The sequence below is a fragment of the Passer montanus genome, unplaced genomic scaffold (genome assembly GCF_014805655.1).
Source record: "Passer montanus isolate IOZ18808 unplaced genomic scaffold, ASM1480565v1 scaffold21, whole genome shotgun sequence".
Lineage (NCBI taxonomy): Eukaryota > Metazoa > Chordata > Aves > Passeriformes > Passeridae > Passer > Passer montanus.
The window spans coordinates 2052591-2065752 of NW_024366703.1; the positions used below are offsets into that span (position 1 = coordinate 2052591).

The following is a 13162-nucleotide window of genomic DNA, read 5'->3' on the forward strand; positions in this document are numbered from 1 at the left end:
TATTTTCCCTGTCCCCAGTGATATGACCTGGCATTATTAAATCTAGGTGGACATTGCATCAGAAAATATATAGGAAATGTCTTCTTGGGAAGATGGGTGTTCTCCCAAGTAATATTTCTGGCCTTGTTTCACTCAGCTGGTCTGTTGCCTTTTGGGATTCTGCTGCTATGTGAAGTCAGTTCCAAATAGAAAATATTTAAAAAGCTGGAATTTTCTGCAGAAAGAAGAATTCAATTCCAAATACTGTGACTTTCTAAATGTTGTGTAAGAGATAAACACATGTCCTTCAACTTAGGAAGCAATATCCCTCTCTAGGAAGCAATAAATGCTACAGAGACTAAGACAACAAATCTTACAAAAAAGGTAATTTATTCAGTTCAATTAACTATTATTTTGGGGAATTAGATATCAAACATAAACAAGAATATATAGGATGTTAATACATAAAGAATGGTATTCATTAACATGCTGGGCATAAATATACAGTAGAGGATTCTTATGAACAATGAGCACAATGGCCAGTTCTATGCTAAAGAAATGTTTGTAACCAAACCTGAAAGTTTTCACAGCTAAGTGTTCAAATCATTAATGTGTTAGGATTTTAGATTCCAAAGTAGCAACTAATAAATTCTACATTTCTCTAAGGCCTTTTGAACAGATGTCCTCTCTGAATAGCCAGGATGCTCAAAAATTGAGCCCTGAATGTTGAATCACTCATGAGCGCCAATTTGGTTTTGGTCAATGAGTTGATTGCTGCTGTCACTGAAAGTCCAACACCTGATCAGAGAACAAGGAAAGATACCATGCCCTTTTGGTGGGTGATTAAATCCTGGAATAATGCAAAGGTGAAACAAACATCTTTTTTGACAACTCACAAATGCAAACGTTAAAAATGCAAATAATTACTAAAAAATCTATTGATGAAAGCTGGCCTTAGTTTGGAAAGAACTGTTTTGATGAAGGAATAGAATTGGAATTAGTATTGTACATAATGGTCAGCCTGATAAGCTTTTCTTAAATTCCTTTTTATAGAAGAGATTTTTATCCAATGTGGAAGAAGATGACTGCATTTTATATTTACAGATCCTGGCTAGACAATAGCAGATTATGTGTGCTGCCTAATCTCTACCACTGTTCAAAAAAGTTAAAAACCAGTTCATACAAACTCACTTATTCTGGTGAACCCCTCCAAAAGGCAGTGATGTGCTCTGTCATGTGGTTGCCCTTGGATGCCTGTCCCCACCCTTGATTGTCCCACCACCCTCCTCTCCTGCACTCCCATGCAGTAGCAGGAACAAGGGCAGGAGTGTTCCTGTGGTGAATCCCAGCTGCACTCTGAGCCCTGGTGAGAATATGTTCTACTACCACTAAAGGGGTGTAACCTGTAAAGGAAGAAGCAGCTTGGGCCATCTTAGTTACGACTCCAGAGCCCAGGGAGTGCTACTCCAAAATCCACATTAAATTCTGCTGAACAAGCAGCCTGTGATGGGGCTCCCTCACAGACCTGGAGAAGACCTGGCATGGGCCAAGTGTCACCTCTCCATGACCTGATGGTGACCTAGAGAGCCAAAGCTTTTACATCTCCATGAACTGTACAGATACTCAAGGGTTAAAGCTTCCCAAGAGCTGAAAGATGTTAGCTATTTGAATTATCATTGAGCTTTGGGGAAATTCAGACACTGAAGATACATGAGCTTGAAAACATCATTCCAGCTATTCTTCATGACTGAAATGCCCAGGATGGCACAGAATAGCTCATTTTCCATGAATGTGTATCAAAGGAAAAGGAAGAATGCCTTCTCAGTTGTCAAGAGGTAAGGAAAGAGGAATGTTACTTTGTGTCCTCACGTTCAGTTCATTTCCCTATCTCCTGAGCCCTGGTCTTTCCAAAGAACTACCTCCAAAGTCAGCAGGGCTTTACAGAGTCTGTTCCATACTGAAGAAGAAGCCGTGTAATTTCATCCTCTAGGTCAGCAGCTCATTAGTGCAGGCTAAAGGAGGAAAATTTTGCAGGTTTGGAAATATCAAACTAAACCAAGACCAAAAGCAGTGTCCTGGTTCTCTCAGTTTTTACTCACTATCAAGTTTTTCTTATTCCCAATCAGAATTTTAAAAAATCAAATCCTGGGAGATATTCCCAAGCTACGAATATTCTTCCTTAAATCATGGGAGTTTAGCTATAAATGTTTCCTTCAGATTATTTTGAAATAATTTATTTCAAACACCATACTAAAAGTAACGCAAGTTTTTAAAGCAATGTCATTTAAAAAGGGAATTTGGAAACACAGAGCATAAACCTTTTTAACTATTTCTGGAGAAGGGGAAAAAAAGTAGGAAAAGTAATTTTAGCTTTTCCTTGGCTGGAGCAAAAAGTCTCAGCTTTACTGGGTTATTATTTTTGTGATGGGGCGAAATTCATTAAAGTGGCCATTTTCCTGGTCAGTGGTCTTTTCCTTCAGTAGCAGGCTGACGGGCATGGATCCTGCTGTTAGTCCTCCTGAGGCTTGCTAAGATACTGATGTTGGCAGCTGGACTCATCACATCAGCATTAAAGAAGGAATAATGTTTAGTGTTAAAAATGCCCCAGGTAGAACTTCAGTCCATTTCCAACAGAGGTACAGAACATCACAAAGGGTATCTCTGGGATGTCACAGCTGCTTTTTCTATGCTTACTTTCAACTAAACTGTGTTTAAAAGTCTCATAGAAAAATAGAAGTGCATGAAAAGAAATAAAAAAAATAAGGACATTTATATGATTTTTATAAATAAACAGCACAGCAAGAATTAAATAGAACACAGACAAAGGACATTTATACAGGCATGAACTATTACAGCTTGTTCTCCTCAAAGAGTATCTGTGCGTAGACTGTCATACTGGAAATGCCTTTGGCTTCCTGAATTGGCTTCATCAGTTCAAGTTCAGCATATGTTAAATTCTCCTCTGCGATTTTTGGCTGCAAAACAGAACCATCAAATTCGTTATAATGTCGTTACCGCTAAATGTAGATATTTTATAACATTGGGTATAGTTCTTCTCCCACCCATTCTAATTCTTCTATGTGTTAATCAATTTACTCAGCATTAGAGATAGTTCATAGAAGATGAAGTAAAAATAATATTAAAAATGGGAAACAGGGCTAAGTAGGATTTTCAGATTTGCTTGTAATTTAACAGAATATTTTGACAATTCAAATATTACAGATTTGAAAGATGTATTTCAGCAAAATGTTCAGCCTCCTTAACACTAAATTTCCCAATTTTATTTATTGCAGATTTCACAATTTAAAAGATATATGCCAGATGTGCTTTCCAGCTGTAACCCTTGGACCAGTTACATCTCTAATCACAGCCACTCACAAAGCCTCTCAGTATATTTCTTAACACAACCAAAAAATGTTAAAAATACACAGAAGGCAGAAAAAACTGGATAGAATTACTGCCATTCCAGTGGAATTTCACCACTTTTGCCAAGCTATAGATGAGTTCAGAGTTTAGAACAAAGGCCATACCACCAAAACTGTCTGCTGTATTACAAGGATTGAATTTGACTTAAAACTATAACATTTAGCTAAGGGACATGGTCAATAAAATTTACTCAACAAATTTATCATGCACAGCAGAAGCTACCTACTGCTATTGGCAGCTTCATCCGGACTCAGGTGGCTTAGAGGAGGAAAATCTTGTACTGTACTCCTGTGTGTGTTTTTCTCACAGTTGGGAGTGGGTTGTTCATGTCTAATTCACCTCAAAAAATGTAGCAATAAATAAAAGAGTTGCTGTGGAATTGTGTGTGTAGACCTCAGTACTTGAAATGGATTTCAGTTCATCTGTAGAAGATTGAGGTTTATGCTCCCTGAAAATGGGTGGAGTTCTACAGCCCTATGCAAGAACAGGAGAATTTGTTCTTTATCTTCTTGAGTACTGTGTTCTACCCAAGTAACTGGTGTCCTCAAGCTGAAGTGCAGAAGACAATTAAAAAAAAAACAAAACATTTCAGCCATGCAAATTTTTGCAGTCACGAAAAGTAACCATGAAAAGTTTGCATCTCTCAGACTAAGGAATGGCAGTTGTAAACTTAAACTGAATTTTCAAAGTTCATAAACCCAGATTTTCCACACAGTACTTAAATGTTAGGAAGAAATTGTAAATATTTGCCAAGGCCAAAAGTTTCACATTTTATTTATTGCTTATTTATTTCTGATTTAAGACAAATTATTCCTATTTCCTTGAAATGTGTTTGTATAAGAGTTGTATTGTCTTCTGCCTAAAAAGTTAAGCATCTAATACCCACTGAAATCAGTCCCTGTATTCCCCGCTTCCTGTCCTTTGCACTGCTCTGGAATCCTCTCCTTTTACCTTGACCGTTGCTCACACTCAGCACTTCAGATTGTTTACATCAGGGTGAAAAAGTTTACACTTTTCCAGCGTTAATTTGATCTTATTTCTTCCCTGCAGATCAGATCCTCAGAAATTTGTGCAGCTGCTGCTGCAAGTGGTGTGTCTGAAGTCAGTCAGTCTGTGCAGTGTGAGTACAATCCCTCTGCAGGGCACTGCCTGCAGGGCTGGCACCTCTGCATTTCACTGGGCATGCTGTCTTCTCTCCCTCCCTATTTCATCTCAAATTCTGGCCTCATTCACTATCAAATGCTCTGCTGTTGACAACACAGAATATTTCCTGCTTTCACTGAAATCTCTGCAGTAATGACCAAAGGAATTCCTGTGGATCCAGACAGGTCTTGACTTTAAGAGAAATCCAACATATATTTTCTTTGTTAGTATATTAGGACTGAACTGAACCACAGGGTTTAGGAGGACATCTCTCCTCTCCTGGCCTTGGCTTGAAGTCTTAAAAAAAATTCTTGGTCAACTGCTGTGATGGCTGAAAAATTTTTATATTACCCTCTTCTTTCTATCCTGAAAGTATTAGCCTCAGCTTCTAGGCACTTCAAGTGTTTTTTGCTTTTATGTTAAGTTAGAGATTCCTTTTGAGATTTCAAACAATATGTGCCTGTCTATTCAGTTATGTAGTACAGCAGCTAAATACAGGAGTTATATTGAGGGTGGACACCACAATAACACCAACATATGCTGAAGATTTTCAGTGTATGACAATATATTGAGTTTCTGTTTGAAGGTATTGAGAATTTTGCTGCCAGCTTCAGAGTCACATCAGACCTTCAATGCATAATGATACACTGCATGTGAAAAGACTCCTAAAAATGAATCTGATAAAACTTTTGAAACAAAGCTGTTGGTCACTGCCAGAATAAAACTCTACATTTCCTAAGTCTGATGCAGACATCTGTTGAGGTAGAAATATTTTCATTGTTCTGTAGGAACCAGTTGTTCAGGACAAGCTAAATATATATATGTTTTCCCCTTTGTTTAATCATATTTCTTGTTATGCCTCCATTTAGAAAATGCTGCATGTCCAAAAATAGCCACCCTAACGCCCAGCTCATGTAAATTTTAGAAGTAAGATTTATGAAACCATATTGTCCAGGTGTTTTATTATATTATCTCAAAATTGCATTGTTTTCCACTGTAGATTATCTCTTTATTCTTACCTTATTCTATTATGTTTGGATATGAAAAATAACACTAGATTCCCCAAAATAAGTCATTGGGCAGTAGTGGCTGATGTGTTGCTTTCATACATTTTTATGATGTTCCTATAGTAAACATAATTTAATAAAGCCAAAACACACTAAATAAATAATTGCATCTAGAAAAGCAATAAAACCAAATAAAATTAGTACTTTCATAAGTGGAAAAGGTACTTCAATTACTGCTACAAGCAACAGCACACCATAAAATGTGTAGAATAATTTCCCTTATGCATATTTCTAGTATGTAATAATTTGATTGAAAATATGAGGAAACACACAGGAGGTTCAAAATTGTGAAAGGTATACAGTTTTCAGCAAAAGATGTGTAATAACAGTGCATGGGAGCCAACAGCACTTTAAGTACCTGTGGTAGCCAGGTTTTTATTCCATACACTCTTCTGCACTTCATTTATCAACCACATGTTTAATTTAATTTTGCTGGTTTGTTTGTCCAAAACCAACTTTTTTGCGCAGACAGGGGAAAAAACCTCTAATTCTACAATTTCATCTCTCATTAGGATTGGATATTGTCTTGGCAGTGTTAACCTGGAAATGTGCCACCACCTTCTTTCTGGAACAATTGTGTGACTTTAATAACTGGTGTTATAGGAGGGATGGAAGGTAGGGCAGAAGAGGAAGACAATGAATGACTGGCCATTCACCCTTCTCTTTCTGTCTTGAGTCTTCCTCTAGGAGGCCATTGGGATTTCTAGGGCTACAACATCCTTTTATAAAAAATTGCATCATTGTTCTAAAATAATATTGACATTATTTTTTCAAGTAGGATTCTATTCCAATGTGGCATTCCTAGATACAATATTTATCTTGCACATCTGTTTTCTCATCTTGGGATCATACACTTTGCCAAAATATAAATTAGGAAGAGTTATGATTTTCCAGTGTATCTTCTGGCAAATGAAAAATGATTCCTCTTCCAGGTTTCTTCCAGTTTAATTTTAGTTTATTCCAGTCACAGGGCTTCCCATTGGCAACTATTCAAAAGACTTCACTTATAGGAACATTTTTCTTATTAAGCAATCTGCAAGGTCTACCATGTGAATATGTAAAAGAAACTAAAGTATGTGTATAAATAGTTTTGTTTTTATTGGGTTTGTCTAGTATATAAATGTGTTAAAAATTAACTAGAAGGGTTGGGGTTTTAATCATAATTATTCTGAATTTTCAGAATAATTATTTTCAAAATTACCAGGAATGTCAATTTTGCTCCTGCCAGGCTTAGCTAGCTTGTTTCTTTGCAGCCTCAAGGATGTTTACTGTGAGCAATGTCAGACTTGAAAGTTCTTGAAGTTTTAACTAAGACTACTCTCATCCAAATTTGTGATTAGGTATAAAGAAAACAAGCAAATAATAACCTCTTAAATTTAGCTTCTCTGGAAAAACAACTGATGCCAACTTGCACTTAGAGACTGCTGCAATCTCACTGTTCCATGACCACACATGTTACCATGAAGATGACAAACCCAATGTGAATTTTTAGTTTACTATCAAAAATAAGCAGAAAAGGCCTGACTTCCCAGTTCATTTCAGTCTTAAATATTTTAGAGACTATTGCTGCAGACATTCCTCTTTGAATTCAGTGTCTATATAATCACATGTAATGTAGTTTTTGTTTGAGATATGATACAGAAAGACTTTTACACAGGGGTAAAAAACCTGTAGATGAAATTAAATTTTCAGCTCTGAGTTTTCTGGATTTACAAGCATATGTCCCAAAATGTGCACATGGCAGTAGGGTTGGAACTAGATTATCTTTAAGGTCCCTTCTAAAGCCATGCTATGAAATTCCAGTCAGAGTTCACAGTATTTTTAGTAACCCTGGTTTTCTGCAGTAGCACTTGAAAATGAAACTCCACCTTCACTGGCATGCCCTGCACTCATGAGCGAATGGCTTAGGTCAGCAAGGATAAAACCCTGCCAGTTCTGCAGATGTTTGCTGGTGTGATTGCCAGTGTATGGCAAACTGCATCCTGTGGCCCTGCCATGCCTGCTGCTGGGTGGACATGTGGTGCCCAGGGATGCTGCAGAAGTGCCAATGGGAAAGGTACAGAGCCAAGAGGTGCTGCTGATGTTTGTTTGATCCAGCCCCTAGGAATTGCACTTCTTGCCAGGTTATTCCACAGCACCAAGCAAGCAGCCTTGCCCCACTGCCATGAAGTTCTTCTTAGCAAGCACACTCTGGAACTACCATTATTTTTCTTTCTCTTGCAAAAGCCAAACTTGACTCTTTGGCCTTTTTCCTTTAATGTTTGAGAAACATCCTGTTTTGTAGTCACAGTCGGTAAAAAGCTCCACAGAAAAAATGCAGATACTGTCCAGATGGCACAGCTCAGGAGCATCCAGTGTCACTGCTGAGCACACTCCATCAGAAAGTGTTGAGACAGGACTCCCCAGGCCAACTGACTGAGCTTGTTTCCACAGGAAGAGATTGTTGGCTGTCTCTGTATGCATGCCCAGAAGGGTGGAAACTGCATGCTGAGTGCAGCCTAAGGGAAAGGGGGTAGCCCATCTTCTCCTCTGCATATCTCCTTTTCAAAGAATCTGTTTTTTACAGCTGTGGAGGGGATGGGATATGGCTGGCAGCTTGGCCACCACTGAAGGGTCAGTGAGTGAGGTGAAAGTCAGGATGTCAAAGATCCAGCATTTTTGGTGGATGGGCTGCAACTCCCTTGCCTGGGCCATCAGGAACACTGCAGAAAGCACATGCTGGCTGTGGGGTCAGACAGGAGAAAACTCACTGTAGGTTCAGAGAGAAAAGGATCTGACAGTCCTGTTTTTAAATCTACATTGAAAAATCCCTCCCTTTAAAATATGTGGCCTTACTTGTGCTAAAATCACTAGTGCTCCTGAGGGCCACAGACAGACTTAATGCTCAAACCCTTATGAACTTCAGTGGGATGACCTCCTCATTAAGATTGTACCATAACTCAGAAGTCAGAAAAAGATTTTTTTTAAGAACTTCAAGCGTTTACCCATGTCAGTGACTTGATTGCTAGCAGAAAGCCAGAGATTCTCCTGTAACAGAGAAGCTTCAGAAATTACTTCTGCAGAAATTCTGAAGCTAGGCCTGCAAAATGACTTATCCTCTAGAAATCCATCTACTGGCCAGTAAGAGTGCTGAAATATCAAGAGAGACATTCAGTGCTAAAGCTAAGAAATACGACACTGGAAAATATGGAGAGTAGTAATTATGCTTTTTTGTGGCATTATCAGATAAAAAGGGCAGGTTTTTTCCCATTAAGACACTTATTTTTTACTCCCTATAGCATAAAATGCTACACTCCCTGAAAAGAATATGTACAAAATTTGTGAAGACTCTTTCACCATTGCATCTAAATTTTGGTATTGAATCTCACAGAAGTTATGATTACAGAATACGGGACAAAGATGATTTGATAAGTCCCACTGAATGAGTTTTGGGGGAAGAGCATCCTCACCTTTGCTAATGCTCTATTGCTTTTACAGTTGCAGTTATTCCTAGATTCTAAACCAACACTGCTGGAAATCAGGCTGATTCCTTCTTATCATTAAAAAAAACCCAATGAAGTAATTAAAAGTTTTCACTTAACTGGTGACACTTTCTTTACTCCAAATGTGTCATTGCACAAAAATCATCTGCTGTGGGATTTTGTAAATATACAAGTCTAGACACTGATCCAACAAGAAATTTTATGTATTTATACACATTATTCCTTCTTGGGAGTAAAGATAGCAACTTCAATCTGAATGGGGAAGCAGGCATAACTCAGTAGCTTTGAGTATGTTGAGTTCCAAGTCTCAACCTGAATGTGCAAAAGATATTCATGTCCTATGGACATCTCACATCCTCTGGAGAAACTGAAAAAAAATAGATACACTCTATTCCACAGAGAGGGTATTCAAGAGGCTGGTCAGTGTAGGAACAGCAGAAGCCAACTCTTGTGGACTGTGACACTTACATGGATGTTTCTGAAGAACTAAGCCCAGGGGATAATTTGTAATACAGGAAATATATACCTGATTTCAAAGTGTGATATTTATATGATATAGCAGAGTGCACATGTCAGTGGCAGAATCAGAAGATTCCCTACAGCCTGTCGTATCTGAGCAGATATTCCTCCCCTTAAAATTTAGTGTGAAAATGATGAAGTCAACAAAAATTTTGCATAAGTAAAGATTTGAAGGTTTGATCCAACCCGAAGTCGCATCCTTTCCATTGGTTGTAGTGAATCACACAGGAGCTCCTCAGATTGATGGTTTCAACCTTCATGAAAAGACTCTAAAGCCTTTTCATTTAGATGATGTTCTGTAGCTGACACTCTTGGGCTATGACAGCTAATCTCTATGAGGCAATGAAAGCCTTACCAGAAAATTTGGTTGAGGAAATAGAAGATTTATGTCTACCAACTCAAAGGGCTAAGTACTTAAGGCTAGAGCAGAACAGCCCTTAGAGAGAAGAGTTTGTGAGCCCCTAGAATTTTCCTTTTCATAATGACTCTCTGTGCTTCTTGCACGCTATAAAAGTCATCCCTTTTTGCATTTCAGCATCTCTATTTCCTTTGATCTGTACACATTTCTCATTGATGCTAATAGAGAATGACACAGATGGGGAATATTTTTGCAACAGGGGGAGCATAGAATTGTTATTTTGGCTAAAGCAAAAGCAATATGACTTAAGCGAAGTATTTAAAAGGCTTTACTCAAAGCTGTGCAATTGAACTTGGTATTAGGCTTTCTCTCTTTGTTTTTTGTTTTTTTTTAATTTTCATTGAGATTATGTCCATATTTCATCCAGGTTATTGTGTTCTTGTAAAATTACACTGCAACCCACTCTAGCACGTTAACAACAAAAGAAATTCTCTAGCTTATTATAAACATCTTTCAAGAAACCAAAAGCATATGTCCTCTGGAAATAATTTTGCTGGTATTTAGGCTATTACAAAAAATTTCCCAAAACACTGGAATTATTTTGTAATGTTCCTTTACACTCTAGCTTGTTAGCTTAGGTTTTCTAGAATATTCTCCTGGTGCCCCACTATAGTCTCTTCCTAGGGTTGCACAGGAAAAACTCAGAAGTAGCCTAGAAACTCAGCAATTTGTGTCTGTCTTTGCAGTAGTGATTACGTGGTAAGTGTGCCATCAGTGAAAAAAGACCTAGTGTAGACACCAGCTGTGCAATCATTAGTTGGAAAAAAAAGGTTATTTTATCCTGCAGAGATTTGGCAGGATGATGATAATTTTTTTGCTCCAAAGCAGATGGAAAATTTAAAATCTGAGAATTTTTTGAGAATTAAAATGGGGAGACATGTTTACTAAAAATAAAAAATATACATCCAATTTCATTTGGATGTATTTGATATGTCTTTTTCTCTGTATTTTCTGTATTTTTCATCTTTCTTTAAACTTCTTTAACTTTAATTAGTTTAATTTTCCTCACTGGAAAAACAAAAAAAAAAAGTAGTTTAAAAGCAGAAAGTATGGATTATTTTTTCCTGATACAAAACATAGATAACTGTGTTGTAGAAAGAGGCAAGAGGAACAGACTTGGGAAACTGCTCTGGGAAGTGCCCTGCTCAGCTTCTGAATGTGCCTTATAGACTGACTTTGGCTTTGTTTACTTTGTCCCTTAATGCACTTTAGTGCTAGGTGAGTCCATATTTGTTGCATCACTTTTTAACCTAAAACAAACCCATGCCCATGGACTGTGCACTGCATCTCTCCAGGTGCACTCTGAGGTGAAATACGAAAGGGAAGAGAGCAACACATGGAATCAGCTGCCTGACTGAATTCCAGCAGCAAGGCATTAAAACAGTTTGTTGTCTGCATGCAGCATGTGGATCCTCAGTTGTGCTAGGGGAGACAAAACTGATTTTGTTGTTTGAAAAGGCTTTACTCCTGCTCACCTCCAAAGTGTTTGGACCTTAACTGGTGTTGGGTAGGAGGGTGGAAAGAGCAACAGCTATTTGAGGGACATCCTTGGAATTATTTCAGAAAGAGAAAGTATGTGGAAACAGATTTCCTTCAAGTTCAGCATGTGTTGATGTGCTTTAATGACCTGCTGGAAGTATCTGAGGGCTTTAACTGGTGAGAGCTTTTCCTAAGAGGGCTGAAGACTGCCTGATTACTGCTGTGCCCAGGCGCTGGGATTTACTCCGGGTGCACAGCAAAGGGTGGCTGTCACCCCTGGTGCCAAGTGCTCTCATCTGTGTCTTTGTCCTCTTAGCATAGCTTTGGCCTGCCACATGTTAACAAAAAGCCTTTTTCATGGAGTTTTAAACTCTGCCTCTTCTTCTGTCAGCCTGACTGGTATGACAGAGTCTGGCCAAGGGGTGATCCCAGCAGGACCAGCAGAGGAACAACGAGCTCCATACCTAAAATTGCCTAAGATATTAGCTGAGCTATTCTCAAGTCACCTGGCATTATGCCCAGGTATCCAGGGTTGTAAAAAGTAGAGGTTATTTACTGACAATTGGTGGGAAGGCTCCCAGTTCTAAGCCTCACCTGAAAGTGAAACCATCACATGGCATTTGAGTTATTCCAGTGGCATAATTCTGGGTACCCACCTTTGCCTAATTATACAAAATTGGTCTCTCTGGGATCTCTCTATTGCCAGAGAAGGAAGAAAGTATTCCCAAAAGGCAACTTAGAGCAGTAGTCTGAATTACCAGGAACATCAGGCTCTGACTCTAACTCATCCCTCTTTCTATTGCCTACGCAGAGAACAGAGCAGACCACAGCAGCTACAGGCATCTGAAGTGAGTTGGTATAAAACTCTGTCACTCTATTACCACTGGATGTCTTGTCCAGGCACTGCTTTGTTACAAAATCAGAGAAACATCTCACCATCCATCTGATTCATCTGGCATGTATCTGCAAGGGTATTTTTCAAACAGAAACTCGTTTGAGAAACCCAAGAGAAACTGTCATATGAAGGTTTTTTCCTTAGTATGAGCTATATATATCCATCTTATTCCTGCAATTCAAGGCACTTCTGACTTACACCAATGAAGTGCAGAATAAGGTTCCCCATTTCTCACTTGAAAAGTTTTAAAAGAAGTGTGAACAGTACAGTTATGATTCTGTCAGTAACTGGTTTTTTTTCCAAAACACCAGCTGCTAGAAGCACGTGAGAATGAACAGCAGGTTTCATTTAAGGACAGGCCAAGTTTGTAGACATGACAACTGTTAGAAAGCTGGAAAACATGATCCAGTGTAACATAATGCTCAAAATGAAAAGAACCAAGATAATTCATCACTTGAAAAATTATTTTAAAAAGGACCTGTATGATTTTTAAGGCAATTTATAATATCTAAACCTAGAGTTCTGGCAACATTATAGCATTTGTATTGAGAGAGTATACAGAAAATTATGTCACAGAAAATTACTCACCAGGATCAATTTTCTTTGAGGTTTCAAGAGCTTGGGCTTCGGGAAATTATTGGCAATTGGAGCTACAAAAATAGATATTAAGGGATCATTTCATATTATTATCATTCACTGTCATTTTTAGTATATGTATTAGCAATCTATAAATTATGTATTAATAGCAAATTAG

The 13162-nt window shown here is 38.1% G+C and overlaps 1 protein-coding gene across 1 annotated transcript in view; it reads right to left on the bottom strand.

Moving 5' to 3' along the window:
- Positions 1–381: 381 nt before the first annotated feature.
- VSTM4 (V-set and transmembrane domain containing 4) overlaps positions 382–13162 on the bottom strand; it is a 31758-nt gene continuing 18977 nt past the window's right edge. Inside the window, exons 7-8 of the mRNA XM_039709442.1 lie at positions 12997–13058; positions 382–2954 (exon numbers count right to left, since the gene is read on the bottom strand). Coding sequence (XP_039565376.1) covers positions 2829–2954; positions 12997–13058 — 188 coding nt within the window. The 3' untranslated portion in view covers positions 382–2828. The remainder of the gene's footprint in view (positions 2955–12996; positions 13059–13162) is intronic.